Source organism: Numenius arquata, chromosome 2 (assembly GCF_964106895.1).
Source record: "Numenius arquata chromosome 2, bNumArq3.hap1.1, whole genome shotgun sequence".
In the NCBI taxonomy this organism is placed as follows: Eukaryota; Metazoa; Chordata; class Aves; order Charadriiformes; family Scolopacidae; genus Numenius; species Numenius arquata.
Window position 1 is genome coordinate 67,561,268 of NC_133577.1, and position 23,022 is coordinate 67,584,289.

At 39.3% G+C, this 23,022-nt stretch overlaps 1 protein-coding gene across 3 annotated transcripts in view; it reads right to left on the bottom strand.

Annotated features, from left to right (window-relative positions):
- Positions 1-1,098: 1,098 nt before the first annotated feature.
- The window catches only part of PKP2 (plakophilin 2), a 46,703-nt gene continuing 24,779 nt past the window's right edge, over positions 1,099-23,022 (bottom strand). Inside the window, exons 6-13 of one of the 3 annotated variants that reach the window (XM_074144552.1) lie at positions 21,328-21,505; positions 11,937-12,054; positions 10,287-10,448; positions 9,262-9,435; positions 8,506-8,659; positions 6,018-6,207; positions 4,932-5,019; positions 1,099-3,332 (exon numbers count right to left, since the gene is read on the bottom strand). In XM_074144552.1, the coding sequence (XP_074000653.1) occupies positions 3,264-3,332; positions 4,932-5,019; positions 6,018-6,207; positions 8,506-8,659; positions 9,262-9,435; positions 10,287-10,448; positions 11,937-12,054; positions 21,328-21,505 (1,133 nt within the window). In that variant the 3' untranslated portion in view covers positions 1,099-3,263. Of the gene's footprint in view, positions 3,333-4,931; positions 5,020-6,017; positions 6,208-8,505; positions 8,660-9,261; positions 9,436-10,286; positions 10,449-11,936; positions 12,055-21,327; positions 21,608-23,022 lie in introns of all 3 variants that reach the window. The other 2 variants (XM_074144551.1, XM_074144553.1) reach the window with 2 other exon arrangements.

A 23,022-nucleotide genomic window follows, 5' to 3' on the forward strand; every position in this document is an offset into this window, starting at 1 on the left:
CAAGCTGGAGCCTAAGGGCTAAACAAGGTAACCAGCAAACGGGCAGCCTGAGGTACAATCACTCAGCTTTAACGAGTAGTCTTCTGAGGACGTGTAAACAGTAGCCGGTGCAAGGGCTGGGATTCTTGTATGACAGCTCATGATGGTGTCAGCTCATCTCACCTGCAGTTTTGTACGGGCCAGGAACATTTCTTAATATAATATACTTAATACATATTAATTAATACAGTAACTCAAAAGATAACCCTCCCCCCCTCAAAAAAAGCCAAGTAACCTAAACTTCTGTGTCTGTGCACAATATAATGAAGCATTTTACATAGATGAATTCTATTTAGCAAGGAAGGGGGGAGAAAAAGCATTAATATTTAGAAGCAATGACAGTAGAAAAAAGCTAGGAGGATGAAATGGGGAAAGGAAAGGCTAATTATCCGGCAATGAATTCATGTCTATATTCTGTGGTATCTACTACAACATTATCTGTACTAATTAAGAGTTTCTACTAAAACAACTCAGTGAAAGGTTGTTGCGTTGGGTTGTGGTTAAGACACTACTTCAAGATAGGAGGACCTGAGGTAAGTTCCTGGTTCAGCCAAAGACTTTTTGGACGCTACCCAGTATGTTTAAATTCAAGGTCTCAAACCTCCTCGCGGTCAAAGAGCAAGCGAGTAGGTTGTATTTCCTGCGTCCAAGACTATGGTGAGGATGATCCTAATTATGTCTGAGATCTCCAGTGGTGATATGGCCAATGGTAAAGGTTACTTGCAAAGACCAACTAAAGAGGGGTGAAGACAGAGGATGCCAGGTGCTTTGATAGATCAGCAAAACTGGACAGAGAGCTGTAACAGATTTTGTAAGTAAAAATAAATTATTTGCAGGAGCACTCTGATGCCAACAGGAGCATTACACAGCTTCCCTTCAGTAACACTCTTGTTGCAGAAAAGTTCAAGTCTCTGTACCAAGATTTAATTTGAAAATGAATTTGTCCTTTTAAAGGAAGGGCTAAGACTTGAAAATACATTTGCTGCATCCTAGAAAGTAGGTTCACTAATAACAACAAAGACCAAAGACAGATTTTTTTTGTATTATTTTTTATTATTTCTCTGACTAACATTCTTTGCTTTCTTTGGAGTCCTGCTGAAATGTTTTTGATTGCATACAAGTAGGAGATCAGTTGCAATAAGGTGTGTCATTATTTCTCATCCCTGTTTATAGCTTTCAGTTGTTGCCAGGGCTGGTAATCTTCTTTGTGACTTCTGAACACTGCTTTGCTTTTAAAGGGACACTATCAATAGAAACAACCCCAAAAGTTTGCACCCCATTCTTAAGGACATCTTACTGGGAGTTAGATATAATAAGTAGAGAATTTGAAAATGCTCACCATTGTTGTGGTTTTGTTGTGTTTTTTTTTTTTTAAACAGCATGTGAGTTTCACAGAACTAAACCAATACTTATTTCTAAATATCTTAGAATAGTAAGATCTTCCTGATCTTTAGACTGCAGTTCTTCATTCCTGCACTACTCGGTATTTAAGTTTACTCTTTGTATTTTTGCCTACAGCTACTTTTTGGGCAGTAAAAGTAGACTTGTCCAGGTTTCCTGGTATTTATTAATTCACGGCATACACAGGGTTGCTTGGGTTAAAAAGTTAGAAGAAAAAGTTAGATTTTAATTGTCTGTTTTCTGTTGTATTTTTACAAAATTATAAAAACAATTCCCTCAACATGTGGTGCTGTCAGTTCCCTTCCCTGGTGTTGGTTTTGGACCTGGAGTATTTTGAAAACAACTTCTTAACAAAGCAATAGTATTTTTAAAACGTCTTACTGGAATGCATTTGATTTGAGTTATTCAAAGCAAATGCGGAGGACTAACAGACCTATGAAAATGATCTGTGATGGGAAAGCAGGGTTGTTTGCTTACCTCCCCAGGACACCTTCTATTCTGCGTGCACGTGTGGGACTTCCTGGGAACCCTATGAGAACTATGTGCACCTACCAGCAGAATTTAGCTCCCTGATATCCAGAAATATGTTTTGACACAGAAATCTGATCCACACAGCAATATTTAGATATTGCTTTAATGGACAATTTAACTACTGGTTTGTTGAGATAAATCTAGCTCACCAAAGGTATCAGATGGGGTTTTTTAGTGCTTCTTTTGCCTCTCTGAGGATCAAATAATGGGAACAGCCTTCGGGTGCTTAGGAATTTTTCTCGTCCTGTTACATATTCCCACACGTGCAGACATAGTCCTTCAGTTATCACATTGCATACAGTTGCTTCAGGGAGGATGATGATTTCAAGTAAGAGAATATGAAGCAGGATCAGATGAATTCCTTAAGCAGCACAGAGCCTTATCTCTTGTGCGTGTGTATCTATTTCTTCAAAAATAAAGGCAAGACTCTACTCGCTTTACTATATATAAACGACATAAGCATTTCAAAAATGTGATTTTTCTTAAAATAATCACTGAATCGCCAGCAACTAACTCTTCCACTAATTAGCAAAAAATGATGGATTTAAGTTCAGCCCAAAGTGTCTGAAACATATTAGTTCTAGTTAAAACTCTTTCTGGACACAGTTATAAATTCCAACAGCCATGTGAGGGAAGATGAGAGGAGCAAGGCATGATGAAACTTATGTAAAATTAGTTTTGTTGCTGTTGCTCATGAAATCTCAAAGGAAAGAGGCTTATAAACCAGTGAGCACATGAATACAAGCAATACAAAAATAATCATTTTAACTTCATTGGTGCTTTTATAATGCAGGTAGTGAAACAGCTTTTTGTGTATACTCGCAGAGTCTGGAGATTCTTACTTATCATGTGGGAAGAAACAAAAGGGTGAAAAATTTCTGTGTCCTGAGCAGTGCACTTGATGCTTAACCACTGTAGAAAAGTATCTGTATAAAACAGTCTGAAAAGACTTTGCTGTCAATCAGCATTTCAAACCTCTCTGTATAAATGTCTGTTAGACAAAACGCAGTCATCTGAAGCTCTGACTAGTGATAAACCTGGATGAAACTTCACTTCAGACACCCTGAAGAATCCATCTTTGGTTATTCTTATATTGGTACATACAGTGACAACAAAGTGATTAGGATTAAAAACACAAAACAGCTACCCTCCAGTCACTCAAGTCTTTTATAAAATCAGCCTCTTTTTTTCTGAGATACTTCCTGGTTCGTGATGGCAACACCAACCGCGTGAAGATGGTTACGTTAACTGACATATAATCTCATTTGTCTTCAGTAGTGTTGTGATCTGATTCATTCTTTTAGAGAATTATAAGCTTTTGTGGTCCGGGTGTTGATGAAATCCGCCTTCTTAAAATCAGCCTTTGGAATGAAAGAAACAATAATTCATTATCTTCAGTCCCAATTCTGCAAGGGAAGGATGGGTTCAGCTGTCTAAAAGCTAGGTATGGGAGCCATGGTAGGGGTACAGGCAGAGTCCTCTACAGTCAACAGAGACAGAACAGGCATCTCCCAGGAGTGACTCCATTCAGTCAGAGATAGGTGAGATGAATCACTGGAGTTGCTCAGCTCTCTCCACTGACTTTACGGGGAGCCTGTTCTTCTAGCTCAGCTCTACAGACTCCTAACTCTTAGGTGACCGTAGATGTCAGCTGAGATCAACCCTACCTGAACAAAGAGTACAAGGCAATGCCAAAATGACTTAGGATTTTATCCGTCTCATTTGATCAAGTGATTTCTGCTGCTTATTAGACTGACTTTTCAAAAATGGCTAGGCGTTAGGTAGCTTGCAGTCTTCAGTGCTGTACCTGATATGACTAGGGGACCCGATTTGCACAGGAACAGCAAGTAATCAGCATTTTTTGAAACTCAGATCCAACAAATGTGTCTTATGGGCATACTGAAGTTCCAGTGACTTCAGAAAATTCATGCCATCAGGGATATTGCTGTACAGTGAAGTCAGGAATACAGTTGCAAAAAACCAGAGACAACAAAATCCAGTTAGAGTTTATATGGGTACAGCACCCTTATTCTTGAATGCAGATTTCTGGTTTGTAGGGCAGCATGCTTCTGAGTATGATGCAAGACTGTTAAAGGATACTACAGTAAATAACCTTTTTTGAGCAAATTTCAAGAAAACATCAACAAGAATAAACAAGCTGATCAATAAATGCCGAAGGCTACAGCTTGAAAAAATGGAATAGTTTTAGGTTACAGGGAATTTTAGGTGACAGCAATTCTGAAGAGCAAGAAAACAAGGAATGAAAACAGTGTGAAATGCAGGTTGAAGGCAGGTAGGTGTAAGTGAACCCAGCTGTGTGTTAAAAAAGCAGTAATAGACCTTCAAAAGGAAGGAAACAAACTGGTTTGTTGGCTGATTCATGCTGGTCTTTTTTTTTTGTTTGATTTTGACTGTGGCAGTAGAGATTTGCCAACACCTTTCCCAGGTCCTACCTTTTTGCCTGAATATAACTAACACCTGGTCTCACAACCATGCAAACAACAAAGGGAAAAAAAAAATGCTCTGGTTTTAAAAGCAGGGAGCTGCCTCGCCCTGCCTTTGCTTTTGCTGGTGCCTTAGGGCCTCTGTGTCAGGTTGGTTGAGTCAGTGGTGGACGGACACCTACTGCGCACCACTTCTCACCATTCGACACTTCTGGAAGGCAGCAGCAGCGTTTTTCATAAACTTTGCCAGTGCATATAAAAACCACAGAGGGAGAGAATATGAACACAAATGAGCAAAAATTAAGAGCATGCATCAGTTTTGCAGGATTTTGCATAAGTAATAGGAACACCAAATTCAGAGACAACTTGAAATCGTATCATAGGTTCGGATTCTGTTTCTTAACAGTGAAGCATAACTGTTTCTTAACAGAAGCGCTAAGGGCCCCAGAGGACAAATGAGAGGGTTCTGGACCTGAAAGGACAGATTAAATGACTTTGCTCTAACCCAGATCTTACCTTTTTGTAAGCACTGTGCAGATCGGTATGTGACCACAAGGAGTAGAGGAGGACTGAAGCAGCCCTACTAGCTTTGCTGAACATGTTACTGCAATTTTAAAAAAAGAGTGATGAATGAAACATGTTTAAATTCTCACTTCATAATCACAGTGCATGTGCAGACTTCAGCCAATGTAAACTCGTAGCACTTTTTCTGTCTCTCTTTACTCCTAAATGATGTTTTAGTGCTCTTTAGGTACTCTAGCACCCCTCACACTGTCCTGACCACTAAAACAAATGCAACATCCCTCCCTGCTTCACTCATTCTTCAAAATTAGAGAGAAATTAAGTAATCTACAGCCTTAATCTTAGAGCAGCTATCATACTACTCATATTCAGTTGAGGAAAACACAACTCAGCATAGCAAGCATTTGAAAGGATCTTTCCAGCAGGTAAAATCTCTGGTTGGTTAGTTAGATTTAAACTATTCAGAGCCTCATGAGGTCTCCTTTACTGAGATGAATTTCCTCTTTCATTTTGTAAAAAGAGAGAGGAAGGCAAACAGAATAATTATTCATATTCACAAAGCATTAATTATTCTCTTTTCATTAAACATTGGTTGCATGTGATTAAATATTAAATAATGATTAAAGGAAATTCAACATCTATTATCCAAAATGCCCCTTGATAAATAATTTTTAAGTACAATTCTATCAGCTCTATAAAATGTATCTCTGCACTTTTCTGCCAAATATTATCAGAGCTGTTTAATAAAAAACAGGAAATATAGAAAATTTTGGGGGACAGATAAGATCTGATGGTCAAACACTATATATATTACAATACAGATAATTTTGTGACATCATCTTCTGAGGAACTATTTAAAATGCTGGAACATGGTAAATTTAGCTGTGGATGGAACAGTTGTAGAGATCTTTCTGTGTTTCCCGATATGTGCAATTCTATTCACATCACAGTCACTTGTTGAAGTTGTCTTGTACCTTAAGATGCAGTGTTTTTCCCCCTCAAGTGGAAGAGTTTGCAGTTTCTTTTTTTCCCCAGGAAAAGGAGGAGAGAGAGGGAAGGAAGGCTTCTCCACCATCTTACCTGTCATTCATGCTGATGGTAATAATCTTCGGGAGCCCATCAGCACTCAGGAGAAGCCGTGCGTTGTGCGAACTGCTCTGTGTCAAATTGAACAAGGTGTAGCAGATGGAGGCTGTGGTTTCAGAGACAATATCAGATTCTGGGACAGACTCGGGAAGTATCGAGACCAAATCAGGCAAAACTTCTCTAGCTACAAGTTGGACGAGAGACAAGCAATTCCATTATTAACAGGTGCAGATTTATCTAGGGGTCTTACAAGACCTTGATCCTCCCATTATCCCCTATCAGGGTGCTGTGTGCTCCCACAACAGGGTCATGGTTTCAAACCTGCATTACATCCCCACAATTTAGGTTAAGCTGCGTCTGCACTAAATCAGACAGTAGGCATTTTACCTCTTCTACCCAATACATTAATACCTAGTGTACTGTAGTGGGGTCCCTAGGCACGTGCTAGCAGCAGGTTGCCACTTCCCAAGGAACCCTGTGTGTCCTATAGGTGATTATCTATACGGGTATAGTGAAATACAGCAAACTGAGAAACAGCACAATTTTTACTGCTGAACTTGTCAATGGTCAGCTATAAGGGGATGCACACACTCAACCTTTTGCCTATATAAGAAGAATGTTCTATTCTGAAGTCTGTCCCTTCAGAAACACCACATCACTTTGACCACACTGGATGCGACCCTACCAGCCAACCAAACAGCAGACAACAGCTTTGGACAGTGCCTGAGTCCTACTGTATACTGTGAGATATGTGCTGTGAGGATCAAAGCTGATGGAGAAAATTTAAGAAACAGGCCATAGCCAGCTGCTCCCATTATAAGAAGGAGCACTGGGCAATAGTTTGGGGCATTTTGGCCATTCTCCCCTCCTAACCAGTGATTCACTTCGACAGAGCACTTTGCTCTCTGTGTGCTCTGTTCATTCCTCCTGATGGATGTGTGACAAGGTTCATATATTTTTAGATTAAATTACATGCAATTTAGAAAAGGACCTCTAAAACTGGATGAACCACCTGCTATGCTAAGTATCAGTCAAAGCAATTATGTCAGACACAATAGCCCATTTTTTTCTTCCATTGGTAAATCAAGGAAGGCAATTTTTAGAAAGTATACATTTGTCAGTGTCTTAAAAACATCTGTTCAGAACAAATGTTATTTTTTCAAGTAAAGTAGGAGATTTTCTGATATTTTTCAACCATTTAACTTTTAGAGATTATTCTCAATTTCAAATCAACTGTTCTTTTTGCTTGATAAATATAGACACTGTATCTAGGAAATGTTCATTTTGATTGATAAATATAGACACTTTATCTAGGAAACAGTATGCCTTTCCAAATGTTTCTCTTTGACCAAAATTATTTGGAGAATTTGATCTGAATTCACATGTGGTTTTAGACAACTAAAAAGAACGCCTTTACATAGAGAAAAGGTTCACCTGAAATTCCCCCAGTTCTTCCTATTATGGGTAAAGCAAAAGAATGACTGTGAACATGCAAGATGAAGAACGTTTCTGCAAAGCTTCATGCTATTCCGTCTTTACCACATTCTTTCATACATTGTTTTTCCTGATGAAATCCCAACTTCTTCTTCTCAGGCTATTTCCTACTCTTTCTGGGAGATTCACCACTTGTAATTTTTAACACCGTCTGGATTATCCCTTTGTAATCAGCCCAACAACATATTATAATATTTTCATTAACAGGGAATGTTTTCTAAGGATTAAACAGTGCCCAGGAGACTGTTCTGCAGACTTCTGGAGGTTAATCTGCCTCATGAACCAGCTGTGTGCCTGTAATTTCCCCTTCCCCTTTGGAGGGAACACAGAAAAGAACAACAAATGCTGAGAATTCATTTTATCCTATCAGTAGGAAAAAAATTCAAATATACATTAAACTGAAATGAGAATACTCAGAATAGAAATAGCTTCTGATGTGAAAATAATTATAACATTTTAGAAATAACGTCCTTCAAAAAGACTGAACTATTTTCTCTATAGTATCTTCTAGTTTCCATTCTCAAAAAAAATTATGCAGGAACACTGTGGAGCTGCAAGTTTCCAAAGCTTTGTGTGTAAAAGAAGAAAATATGATTTTCACCTGAAGAATTAGAGATGTTCTATGACTTGTCCCAAAGGATTACATAGCTGTGGTAGCACAGAACTCAGCACTCACCTTCCTTTACCCTATTTTAAGCTGAAGAAAAACTCCCTCTCCAAATCTGTGTAGTTTTTTACTTCCATTATGTATTTTTTGAAAGTAACATCTAATGAGGAATACCCAATTTAGAGAAAACTTGACTTCAGAGTCCTTCTTAGGCAAAATTCTTATTTTCAACCCAGTAGAATGATTGCAAGTATCTGACCTAAAAATCTACTAAACCCACATTATTTTTTTTTTGCACAGCTTTTTTATTTAAAGAAGGAAAGGTTAAGGTAAAGAGAACAGAGAAAGAGTGCCCTAGAGACAATGTTAGTCTTTGCTCACCTATATCACTTTGCAGAGAGGTGTTGCGAGACAAGTTCCGGAGCAGTGAGACTGCTGTCTTCTTTACTGTTGGGTGGCTTACATGCAGCATAGTTCGAATACTTGGAAGGCCATTTGCCTTCTGAACAACAGTCCGGGCCACCGCAAACGGCATCTGTTATAAGGCATGTGGCAATAGTTTGTCATTACCATGAATGTACAGCCTCATAAACAACCGCAGCAGCTTCTCTACATCAATTTAAGCACGTTTAAAATAGCTTAAATCCAGAACTAGATATGAGCTGCAACAGAAAAGGAAGGTGATATAAAGGAAGTTGTAAGCCCTCTTTCTCCCATGTGCTACTCTTGAGCCAGTTCCTCAGCCAAAACATGACAAAAGTCATTAGTTTCTTCACCATGAAAGTGATTCAGAGCCTTCCTCTCCCCACGGGACTGATTATGTGCCACAAAACCATTTTTTTGGTGCTTTTAAGATCTACTGATCCCTCATTGTGCACGAATAGGCCAAATTCCGCACATGGAGATGTACAAAGAGTGAGAAGAAGCAGTCTTCGTATTTGCCAAGCAAGAAATAGCTGCACTGCTAGTTATGATTTTCCCTTCAATGTTCTTTGATTTCCTTGATCATGTCTGTGAGACAGTGACCTGTCAGTGGTTACCTGATCTCAGTGCTGTGGGCGTGTTGCTCTCCAGCCCTAAACTCTATGCATTCACATTAAGAACTGAACAACAAGAAAAAGAAAAAAGTTGACTTACTGGTCCAGTGCCAGCTGTGAGGTTCTGAAGAGCTCCCAAGGATGCTTCCTGGGTATAGTTTCTGGTACTCTTTGCTATTAAGGAGAGATATATCCTAATCAGTGTGGAATGCCAGAGCGATTCAACACCTCTGGGATTGCTCTTTTCCTCAGGTAGTGGCGTGTCCTGCTGCTTCTAAACATGTAAACAGATCAAGCCTTTAGAAACAGTGACCTTATATGACATATTGCATCACAAGATAAACTAGCCATTTTGTAACTCTCTATGACCAAATTATTTGGAGATTATAAAGTTGTGAACTCAAATGACAACTTGTAAAATTTCAATATTTAATTATACTGGCCACTCCATCCAAAAAGAGGAGATAGGTATGGGGGAAGCTGCATATTTCTCAGCAATTGACACTAGGGACTGAGGCCAAGGAGAAACAGAAATGGCCAGCTAGACTTGTACTGTGGATGGAATGGGAGTGGGCAGAATACACTCCTGCAAAACTAATAGATGGGGAAGGGTCACTGATCCTTTTCTTTTGCTTTCCCCCCTCCTCTTATACCTGTTTTCTCTCCAACAATTCCCAGTTCCCAGAATATTTCTGATCTGTAACACATGGCATCAAAACCAGAGTTCTTGAGATAGCCCAAAAGCCAGCAAGTCATGGAAGTGACAAGTTACCTTGTGCTGGTTTCAGTGGTGAAACCATCAGAGCACCCACCCATTGCCAAGGCACTTGCACAATTGCTGTATGTGGTACAGACACCACCTAGGTCCATCAGAGGGAATGAAACTGAGTGGCAGTATTCCTCAACTAATGAAATAGTGAATTGCTATGTCATTTTCACCATCAGCAGCTGAACAAGATAATGGGTGTTAGGAAAGGCAATCAGTAAGTTTGCATTTTTTGGGGCAAGTAAGTGTCACACTACCAGATACATCAATAACAGGTTGTTAAGTAGATTACAGCCTTATTCTCCAAAAGTTGCTACAACCGATTAACAAAATGAGATGTAACTAAAAATGTCCTTTACCTCTTTCACTTTTCTGCTCCGTGAACCAAAACAGCCCGGTGTTTTATCATTGCTAGAAATATTCCTTCTTTGCATATATATGCTCTGGGCATAGCTCTCAGGGAGCTCTATCTCTAGCTGGTAGGAAAGATTGTGAAGAATGCACACACAATTCTCTGTGGCCTAAAATAACAAAAGAATAGAAATCTTGAAAGCTTTGGCATACGTTGAAGGGACATGTATAGACATGGGAAGATCTTTCATTTTTGGATCTTCAACACCTAACTGCAGAGCTTCTAATGGCTTACAGAAGAGCTAGTCTTCATGCCAGTGATCCACAAGACTGCATTTACACTGGTAAATTAAACATGTCCTGGGATGTTCCTGAGCATTGAGGCCAACTGGCAGACAGGGCTTACATTCACAGGGGGGGATGCATGCCTGTTGGAAATGGTCCTAGGACATTATAATTCCTGAATTGTGCCTGGGAATTGTTAGGGCGAGTGCTATTTGGCACAGACCATAAGTATGCCAAGGAATGTTTAAGAGCTTAAGAGGAAAGGTGATCACGTACACACCTCGCTGTAGTGTCAGCAAAAGGAAAGCTTTGTATCTTTCCTAAGGAAGAAGTGCCCTTCTGCTGTAGAATGCTTTTTAAAAATTCGATGTGTCTTTCTGAGCATGGCTAAGGTCAGGTCTACAATTTCTGAGTGATGAGTCTAGTGACAAATAGCTTTATTACCAGTTCCTCCTTTTTTTGAAAGTAAAAAAGGAACGAGTGGTTTTAAGACAAAATGCAGCAGAGAGCTATTGGCACCAGTGCAATGCACTCCCTGAAGCTAATGGCACTGAATACAGGGAGATGGAGAAGCTCAAGTAACTAATCCTAGAATAAATACTGCTATAAATGTGCAGTAATTACCACTACACAGCACAAGTTATAGCAGGCATGCTAGAAGTGCCTCACAGGCTACGGCTAAACTTCTCATAAGTGACAGCTGGTCTTTTCACCCAACTTCACCCAGCTAAAAGTCTAGTCTAAGCAATGCTCAGGGTTCATCTGCAGTCAATGGTGGGAGGAAGAAGAATGAGAGGAACTGGCTTCTAAAGGTGTCCACGTCCTTACTAGTTACTAGCTTAGGCAGAATGTGTAACTTCTAAAAAACTTAGGAAAATTAATCTAATTCTAAATTATTCAAGCTGTTTAATTACACTGCCACCAAAGAGATTTACACCCCTTCATTTCCTAAGGGGTATATAGCACTAAATACACAGGAAAGTAACCAGGTTAATTTTTTAAGCTTCTAGCTAGCTAGATCCCTGAGACAACTAAAAAGGTAATATCTGACTTTTTAGGTGTTTCAGTATCTCTGAAAGCTGTGGCTTTCTCACACATTTAAAAAAAGACAGAAGTTTCTAGCTCTTGCTGGTGATTCTGAAAATGTTTTCCCAAAGCTAAGGTATGTTATTCTTTTAGATTGCAGGATAAAAAAAACATTTCAGAAAGCTTCTTACTGGACTTTCATCTTTGGCAACAGTTCTAAAAGCCCTGGAAGTAAGTATAAGTTTGGCAGTTACATCACAACTGTTTCCAAACATTGGTTTCTAAACAAAAAAAAATATTCTCCTAGCAATTTCCCCTAGGAAAAGACTTTTCATCTCAAAGAATACCTTGTCATTAGGCTCGTGGTCTGCAATAGCTCCTTGAATATAATACACAAGAGAATCAATCAAGCCGTTGCATTCTCTCATCTTTTTCCTTCCTTCTGGGCCGGCAGAACTCATGTTTCTGTGCAGGAAGGAATTCATTGGTGAGAACAGATTTAGTCAAAAGTATTTCCTTGTGCTCCTCTGGCAAACTTTTCCAGCTAAATCTTAAAGGTACTGAAGTTAAGGTTGACTGCTTCCTTTCTTCAGAGCTGTAAAATAATCTGAGCCTCTGCTAAGTAAAACTTTCATGTCAGTGCACTCCCAGACAAAACCAAATACTCCAGAAAAACAAACTGTTGTGTTTGGATGGGTAAGGTAAAACCTGACTCAGATCTTCAGCTCAAAGTTGAATTAATCCTTTTTAAACAGTCGAACAAACTGGACTTTTTTTCCATTATTCCATTTGTAGTCATATTTTTAAAATCTGGGGCAGTAGCTACGTCAAAATATCAGAGGAAAGGTACCTGTAAAAATTTCCATGCACACAAATGTCCTTTAGCATTTACATCAAACCAGTTCTTGATCCATGATGATCCATCAACAGACACGCACCCAATAGTTTTAGCAACATTTGTACATTAACATGTAAAGATAACTGATGTCAGTTATGGGCCTAAATTCAGGTGGCCGTTCATGTGCTCATGGAAATGCTCTGAGGGGTGCTGGCGGGCAGGAGGGGATGCGAATGCAGCCGAGCTGGTAGGTCGGAGCAGCAGCCCGGTCCCACTGCTGGGTGAGAGGCTGAGGGGATGAATCTCGATGTGGCTGCCACTGCCATCGCTGCCAGAGCAGCAGCGTGAGAATTATGAAATATGCGGGGACAAGGATGAGGGAAAAATACACCGTGCTGAGCTGATTCCCAGCTTCCCAGAGAAACTGCTGGCACCTATGCAGAAGAAAGCTAAAGCTACCAGAAGCTGCTCAGTCAGAGAGGGAAATGCCAGATGCCTTCTGCTGTTCTACCACAGTGGCTCGGATGCAGCTCCGCACACTTTCTGCTTCCTCCAGATCTGAAGGAAGCCACTGTTTGCCCAGCTTTCAAGTTACATTTTCTGTGCTTTGTGGTAACCCAAGTACAACTTGAAAACGAATTACGAAAGTGATTTAAAAACCCTTGAAAAGCCAAACACACGCTTGCTGCTTGAAGTCTGGCTCTAAATAAGCTACTGATTTCCAGGGAAGTAACAACACTTACAATTTTAGGGTATAATTACTTTTACAACTGAACAAACTCTGAATTATGGAATGCTGGAATTATAAACCTAGGCCTCATTATTTTGGACTCCTGCAGCTCGGCTGGCCAAAAGGCCGCACACTATCACATTCCAGCTTCTTTGTTTGAAATAACATTAAATATAACCCAATCTTAGTACCCATCACAGAGAGGGATATGTTCCTTTAGATAGTTTCAGGGTGTTTATTTTGCATGCTTACTTTACCCACTGGAAATTACAATGCTTTAAAATTTTATTATCAACAAAGCCAGTAAAGTACAGCTTTAAACTTTCCTGTGGCTTATGACTGTAAAATGAACGTAGTGTTTTATATACTGTCAATGCAGTTCTTCTGTTTTTTTTCCACTGGCAAGTATATATTCAGATTAAGTACTAATGCATTGTAATTATAGTTTTAGTTTAGGTCATGCTGTTAACAATTTCCCTACTTATGAGTTTACCTATTCTCTCATGGAATTATATATCAAAAAGTCAATATTCAGATTCCTCAATATAGCCTACTACAGACATCACTTTGGAATTTAGTTTTACCTATATATGTCACATTTGAGGCATGTCACCCTTTCATATATTTATGATTATGCTGACAGAAATGCAGAAGTTACAGCCCTTCTAGTGCATAGCAAAAATAGTTTCTGAGGCACACAGACTAAAAATACTATTAAAAGATGTGTGGAATTTCCCTCACCAAAGACACTTCAGCTGATACAGTATTTTGTTTTGTCACAGTACATTATTCTACGAATAATCCCAGAATCACAGAATGATATGGAGTTGGAAGGGACCTCTGGAGAAATCCCTCAACTTTTGACAACTATGATCATGCTGATTGGATGTGCAAGAAGAGGCCATCACCTGGCTTTGCTGTCTAGCCTGAATACGGTGAGGCACATGGCTTTATAGCTCAGGAGGCAGAGAAGAGCCTGAATCTGAAGCACTGTCCTGTTCTGCAAAGGAAATGAATTATTGAACTCTGTTTCAATGATCTTTAAGGTCCTTTCTAACCCAAACCATTCTCTGTGATTCTGTGACTAAGAACCCAATGCTCAGCTCTTCATACCAGTGTGTGTCTGTGTGCATGTCCGTACACTTACGGCCACTCCATTCTCCACCTTTCCCTGTTTCCTTATCACCACAACATGGACTGGGAAGGGGAGAGCTCCTGTTCTCCCACTTGCCCAATTACAGTTGTAACCACTGTACTCTGCACAAGGTCACAGTTGTTTTGAAGGCAGAGAATAGCATTTCAGGCAAAACCTCAGTTGACAGTTTAAGTTTGTTTGCCAATTAAAGCTTGAGAAACTCCATGAAATACCAATATTATTAGATTGGGAAAAAATAAATGTTTCTGAGAAGTGTCACAGAAACCTAAATTTAAAAAAAAAAAAACCAACAACAAACCAAAATCAATTTTGAAACAACGGCAACATTTTTTAGAATGAATTTAGAATTTTAGAAAACTGCAAAACTGACTTCATTTTGGCTTCCCAAAGATTTGAGGTTCCTGACAACTGGAACACCTTTCTCTGAGCTCAGGAGTTGGTCTCTCTTCTAGTGGAGCTCCTGGAGGCCTTGAAATACTCAGTGCTTGGGCAGGTTCCATGTTTGGGCTGGCCAAGTATTGTGGCTTGTGGCAACTGCCATGGTGAGACTTCAGGGCTATCTAGAAATCTTCAAATCTGCTGTGCAAGTTTGTTTTACTGGCATTTCATCAGAAGTACACTGAGACAAACACATCCACAGAAAAAAAGGATCAGCTGGAGTCAAGATCAAGAGTCTTCTGATAGAAAAACTCTTCTGCTACACAGTTCCTTGTATCTCCACCCTGTGTTGGTATTGAACGGTTGGGAGAATGCAGCCTTAGGGAGGTTGTGGCTTGTAGGGATACTCTCCTTTAAATGACTCAGAACTTATGTTTTGGGATTATCTAACTGTTAAAAATCTCTGCCTTCTGGCATGCTTAAATATGCTAATCCTGGTGACATGCCCAAACTATACCACATGCTAATGTGGGTGCATTGGATCTATCTACGTGCCTCATTTATCTCATCCCATATTTGCTGCTTCTGTTCTCTCTTGCACAAATGCACGGTGTAACTATGTCTGTAGCTGGAATAGCCCTTTGCCCACGTTCCTGTGGCGTTTATGGAGGATCAGCTAATTTCCTATTGGGATATTTTGTTTTGATCCAGAGACATGAGGTAGATACAAAGAAATATAGCATATTAAAATCAAGTGTGATTTTGAAAGAAACAGAATGATAATATATGTTCAGTTAGATTGCAAATGTCACCAAATGAAAGAGATACTCCCTTTAAGGCAGCAGTGAGTCACACACTGGCAGACTATGTTGGAAAAGGTTTTTGCACTGCTGTGAATGATCTACACCACTGATAAGAAGAAAGCTTTTGCTCCCGGGACTCATTCTGCTAAAACTGGTAATTTGAATTTAACTCAATTATGTGATAACAATTTCCTGAAGTAGTTTGGGAAATTCTATTCCCTTCATGACTTACACAGTTCAAAAATGCAACAGGGAGAGAAAGGTATCCAGGGATCTACTTAGTAGCTACAGGCGCCAGGCTGCAAGCTGCTTACTGGAAATAACAAAATTCCTTTCAGGAATCGGGGGAGCAGATAAACTGAAGAGGAGGCAAGAGATGATAAGAATGGATGGAAATAAACGTAAAGGAATGGCAGTGCTATGCAAGAGGCCTTGGTTCAAAGACTTGTTGTCATCAGTCCTTTGTTTTACATTCTCTCTTAGAAGCTTCCATTATGAAATCTAGCTGCCATTAAGCTTTTCAACACATGGTGCGAGCTTCGGCTTCTCTTCTCTCCAGAGCAAATGGAAGTAGATGTTTACACAGCCTCCTGGTCTGAAGTGCAATGATACTACTTCCTCCAACTACAGCTTTCCACCGTCCTTGCGGGTCACTGTGTAATTCACAAAGAGCTTAAAGGAGAGCTGGGACAGACAGAGGGTGAAAAATAATAACGAAAAAGGAAGCATTACTTCTCTTTTACTGACTGGGGAACCAGGAACAGGGAGGTTAGCCGCCTTTTCTGGAGACAGTTGCCTAGAATTTTTTTGAAGAATTAGGACACACAGGGCCACCAGATGCTCCAGTTACAGAGCAATTAAAAAGGAGGACTCTGTAACGAAACACGGCAGTTGCGATCACTAGCTCCAGTACTTAAATGAAATATTTTGCAGGAGGAAATGTGATCACTAAAGATAAATTTTGGAAAGTTCAGCATTGCAGAACTTTTCAGAACAGGTATTTCAAGGTAAAAATGGAACAAGATCATTATCAGCTTTCAAGGTATAATACAGACAGCCTTCTCCTTTTAATCAGAGGAAGAATCATGCCAGAAATTCACTTATGTATACAAATAACATTCAAAACCATATATTCTGCATGCTGTTGGCATCTTACCCTTTCAGACTCAGGAAGGAGTATAGAAGAAGAGGCTAAGTATCTTGAAGATTTCTACCCATTTGTATTGGAACTGGAGACAGAACTATTATTATGTTTAGGACTTTCAGGCCAAGATAAAGTGACCTTACCTTTAAAATCTAATAAGACTTGTCTGCAAAAGTCTGCAATACTCCTCTAGATAGTTTAATACACCGATTTTACTTGTTTAGCTTGTTGTCAGGCAACCAGCAAAGTCTTTTGATTTGGCTTATTCTGCCTGCTAAGGGTACAGTCCTTTTTCTTGTATTTCAGGACTGAACGATACCATTACTTGTTGTAAATACAAATGCAGAATTGTGTGGTGCACACAGCTTCTTTTTATTATATTAAGTTTTGTGACCCATGATTTCTGTAAAACTGTGTCAGAAGCAAAGCTTTAAGACAAATTACAGACCTAGAGAATGGGATTAAGAAATCCTTTCAACACCAGACTTCCTTATCAGTGACTGCATACACTGACAGAGGCAGATGAAATTCAGGATTCCACAATACTTCTGGCAATAACTGGCTACCAGAGCAGGGAGTGCTCTAGTCATTCACTCATTCCAGTGTTAGTATCTGCAATATTATATATAGATGTGGTTTCACTTCTCCTCCTGAAATTCTGTCAAAGAAGACGAAGAGAGCTTTGATTTACTAGTTGGTAACTGTGGGGCACAGCGCAGACAGTCAGGTCAGATGACAGTGTTAGATTTGGACTGTGGGTGTCCCTGTCAGTCAATAGCTGTATGTAAATTTTTGAAAAGAAGTTTTGGCATTCTCCTATAACTAAGTACGGTACTATGCATAATGTATTGCACTTCAAAGTACTGTTTTTACCCTGTAATAGAAGCTGCAGGCTATAGACTTTATCACCATGCACAACAAACATGTTAGTATTACAAAAGGGAAGACTAATTACAGATTTATATTCTGGCAAATATATATACTCTTTAAACATCTTCATGAGTAACATCATTCCCTCAGTGCACAGTTTTTTATTTTGTGGTGCGCTCTTCTTCTAGTTTTCAGCACTTCTTTGTGCAGATATTTTTTTTTTAATTATTATATAAGAAAGGAATACTTCTAGTGACCTAACTGGGGAGGTGTGTTAATTTCCAATAAAGTGAAGCAAACTGATTCATCTTAAAAATACTGGATATTTGGTCCGTACAAATATGGTAAGCCTCATTAAAAACTATTCTCTGCTAGAAAGTATGTTGGCAATCCTGCAGATCAACTTCACCTGTGAGTTTTCAAGCCCTTTTGGTTCTCCTCTCAGTTATAATTTTTAGTGTTCAAGCTCTAAAAAGTGAGAAGGATTAGAATATGGACCTCATATTTTTAAAATAGGTCATGTATCCTCGGACATCTCAATAAGGGCTGTTTGAGAGACTTTTCATTGAGGCTGCACAGCTAACTGCAGCTCTGGAGCAGCCCCACTCACTGACTTTTTGTACACAGTAAGGTATGTTCAGAATCTACTTTTATTTAATTTAAAACAACTCAGCTACTGTTACTCCTTATTTGTCTCATAGCAAGCTGTGTCAAGTTGCTGCAACAAGCTCAGAAAGAGTAATACCATGCTAAAACAGAGAATGATCGGCTGGCCATCAGCTTGCTCATTGGTAAGAGATGGTTCCAGTGTCCAAACATAGGAGAGGAGCAGGTCACGCCACCACAGAGCGGCACAGCTAACAGCCAGACTGGTTTCTGTACACGTGCAGCTTGGGTTAATTAACACGAAAAAAGACAACTTGCTTTATTTCATAGACAACATCACTAGCATTAGCTAGAGAGACTTTATTATGGGTAGTTAATGTTTCTCTGTATTTGCTTTTGAGCCATCAGAGTAAATAGAAGTTAATTATTACTTAGAGATGAAGTTAATTAGTAGTTAGTGGGTCGACAGGAGTTCTGCAGAAAAAGGTGCTTTACTGTTGAGTATTTTGTATAGCTAACGATTCGTTTATCCTCTGAAACCACCCATGAGTCAGAGCTGTTTACACAGTAAAAATTCATGCAATACAGATACAACTACTCTGCTATAGGACACGTTAGCAAAACAGGTATGTCTAAGGCAAAGCTGGGCAGCTTCCCAGCCTCTAAATTTCAAACTTAATTCCTTGTACTTTATTAAGAAGCATTTAAAACTCAGGCCATGCCTTTGCACTCATACATTACTCATTAATTATTTCAAACTACGTCCTTTCATGCATTTTTGGATATGAATGTACAAAAGACATGTATCTCTAATACTCATGTTTGCGTTTACTTAACATGCAATGACTTTGAACTCACAAAGGGCCACAGTTTTATGGACTGTTATTTTTAAAAGTGTTTTTATTAAAGATGTGATTTTCATACTTCAGTCATTTAGAGGTGTGTTTACTGAGGCCTTTTGTGTTTCTCTGTAGTAGCTGCTGCTGTGTTCATAAGGCTATGAGCTGATTGCAGTACTAAGTAGACAACTGTAAATCTATTAATCCACCCCATGGTTGCAGCCTGGCACCAATTTAGTTGAACTTGTGCAAAAAGTTGGACAAGGCTTACTTTGGTTTAAAAAAATGGCTTTTTCCTAATTTAGGTTGAAGTTGTTTTCTAATCAGTTTAGCTACAGATTATGATACATCAAAGTAAGTGTCTTTGGCAGCAGCTTAAAACTGAACACTTTTCTGTGTAGATACCATGTCCCCTTTCCAAGTCATCTGTTTAGATGAGATGTGATTATGGTTCCAGATTAACTCTATGTATTTATCCAAAGGGTCCTTGGAGATGCTACTGTATTTAACTATTAATTGTGGTTTATGTGCCAAGTGGAAAGAAAGAATGACTTGGCCACAGCTGAGCATGTTGTGCTTACTGCCCAAAGGACTGCTCCTGTGCCTGGTAAGGCTGGTAGGACTCAGCAGGTATTACAATAGTTGAGCAGAACTTACCCAACAGAAATGGCAGAAAACTGCTGTCCTATTAATACCTAATATGTTGCTGTAGATGAAGATGACTTGCCCAGTCACTAGAAAGAAAATTCCCGGTACACGAGCACTTAAAGTGTCCCAGTGTCCCACCTCTGACACCAGAACTAACCCTTCATGTATGTCAGTCTTTCAGTAGCCCAAATGGCACTTACGGGGCTATACGACAGTAAAGTACAAAGCAAGGAAATTGTGAGAGAAAGCTGCCAACCTTGTGGTTCTTATGGGAAATGCTTACACTCCTGGGTGTCTAAACCAGAAACAGTGCTCAAAGGAACTGCCCACAATGAGTTATCCACTGTAAACAGCATTACCACGGCTTGAATAAAACACACACGACAGCAAATTTCTGTTGAGACTACCCTGAAAAAGTGACATGTGAATGTACTGAATTTTCTTTACTCTTCATGGAAGGCTAGTGTCTTGTTTACATAGAATCAAATTCTCTAAATGGAGGCTGCAATGATAAAAATTGTACTACTGCCTATAACTGTGTTTTGCTCTAGCACAACTAAGAAATTGTGTTTCAGAGAAATACTTCTTTACCTTCTATAGGCTAGGACTCTTCACAACATTTTACACTGTTACTTTTCAACAAATGCAATCATAAATCTGTTCTGCCAGTCAGAAGTATAGACACATACTCAAGCTACATATAAGAGTCTTAATTGTTTTCAGTGTGTAGAGTACGCATATTTTTATGTGATGCCAGTGGATAGTCACTTCTTATGCTTCATAAATTTTAGAAATTAAAATGAAGCAGGAATTGTTTATGAAAAAGGTATTAACATGGTGGTTATAAATGATACTTATAGGAGTCAAAGAACTTCACATCCTATGACAGTGTCACTCCTGCAGTTGTATCAGCAGATCATACAACTTTAGACTTAGGCTTTAAAGATCACCATACTAGACATCCACTAGAGCACTGATCTCCCTAAGGGGTGCACAAGACAATCCACTGGGGTGAGGGAAAGAAATATTTTTGTACTGCTCTTTAAAAAAAAAGAAAGTGTTTATTTCATCTTTCTATCATCCTTTTTAATTTCTGATTTTATGTATGTTTTACAATGTATGTAATATATTAGTAAAGTAGTACATGTATATAATTTATAAATAAATAAATATACATATACCAAAGAAGTGTTCTCAAAAGGTTTTTACTGATGAGGATTTATGATCAAAAAAGTTTGGAGACCACTGCACTAGAGCCTTAAAATAACTTTAAAAGGCTCACACAGGTTTAGTGTTTCTTTTAAGTTACCATTAGCTTTTCTCCAGTGCTGATTTTGTATATACCACTCCTACAACCATTTAAAAAAGCTTCGTTTTTACTACTATCATCATCAATCAGGGGCTAATAGTAAACATCTACCAACAACTGTTATTCAGTGAAGAACTTCTCTGTCTTCAATGCAACTATGCACTGCAACCAGGCCTCTGATTACTATCTCCTGTTATGGATATATTTAGTCCGTGGAGTACCCATCAAGTGAATATATAGGAGTCTTATAAAGTTAGTTGTTTCTTCTGATCTGATACACATGAGGCATTTCAAAATACGATCTGTATGCAAACTCTTCCTTTGGAGCCATCAAAATTCAAAGCAAGAAAGAAAATAAGTGTGCTGGCCTGTTTTATCATCACTGTTGTTTTGGGTACCTCTAAACTGATTGCTTACCTCAAGCATCCTGTGGCATTGTAGAAGATATCAGGGTCAGGTAAAACACTTGATTTAGGGTAATCTCTATCTGGCCAGCCAGAGTAAGGGATGAGAACAGATTCGGTCAGTGTCTGCAGGGCGTCTCTAATCAACAGGTGCTTCAGCTGGTCATTGGAGGACAAATTCCACAACAAACCTGCAATATCCAAAATAAAATCAGGGTGGCAAAATACTCTCCCACAATTTGAAAGACCTAATCTCAAACTCCTTGAAGTTGAGTGAAGGAGCCTGCCTGGCACTTGAAGAGGAGCAGACAAGGGTGATAAGAGTTCACCAGCCCTGACTTGAGGCCATGGAAATGGGGCAAAAAAAGGGGCACAGTTATCCAGGTAATTAAAGTCAGATGCCTATATAGTCAGGCTAATGCCTGCCCGAGAAATGCAGTTTTCCATGGCTCTGCATGTGCATTGCCCATCTGCGGCAGTCATCTTCTCCATTACCAAAGTAACACAAGCAAAACAGAGCTAACACCACCAATGCCAGTGATCATTCTCCACGCTTCCAGGGAGGAATTCGTCCCTTCTGGAGGACCGGCAGGACTAGCTGCACTTCCAAGTACCAAGTAAAGACCAATGAGGAGGAGAGTAAACTCGCATGCAAAGAGGGTAGATGGGAGGTACAGCCAGTGAGTTTACAGGTCTTTGGAAATCTGCTGGAAGACAGAGCAAGTTTCTTTAACGCTTGACAGCAAAATTCCTCATAGGAGAGAAAACTGTTAAATACTGGTTGGCTGTTACTGTCCACACATTTGTCACTAAGGAAATCACTAAGTAACACTATACACCTTGTCTGCTTGCTATCTCTGAACACCAGAACAAATCTCAAATATAGTCTTGTATAATTGATTAGCTTTGCTTATGTTCTATTCCAACAGATGACAATTCTTTTTAAAGTACTATTTCCTTGGAAAAAGACACGTATTTCTCCTTTTCACTACAAAGGCATTCATTGTTTCCCCAGCTTGCTGCTCTAAGTTCCACAGCCCTCCTCCTCCAAACGCTGGCAGAGTATTAGTGAATGCTCCTTTCATCAGTTCACAACAAAAAAATGTTTCTTTTGTATCTCCTTACACTTTGAATTCAATTACAGCTGTTGTGAGCAACAGTAAAATCAAAACAAAAGCCAGCCAGAAGCAGCCCATTCCTTCTTCTGGGATCAACTCTTCAACCTCTGAATTAGGGATAAGAGGAAGAATGTACTTTCCTGAAGGATAAGTAAGGTTTATAGGAAATCAGACATGCAGGCCAAAGGGCATTGGTGAGAGAAGCTGGTTAACACAGAATGGCATAAATGCAAGGACACAAGGACAGAATACCATATTAAAAGGAACAAGTGCATTTTGAATTATAGAGAGATACCTAGAACAGAATTGTCAGATCAGAATATGAGATGTTGCTCATACTGTAAATTTTCCAAGAAAAATCCTATCTTCACCCACAGGCACTGTCTCACTGGGCTCAGAAGGATTCTCTCAGTGGCATTCTGGGTGTGGAATAATTTGTTTACTTTAAAAAATGCCTTTAGCAGCAGGCTCTTTCCTTGCAGCTATGCTATAATGTATTCATAGGGGCATAGTTTTTCCTTAGATGGTTATTTGGGAAAATGGGTGGGGTATCCTTTTAAATTTATATTTCTTTTAATGACAGTTCTGTT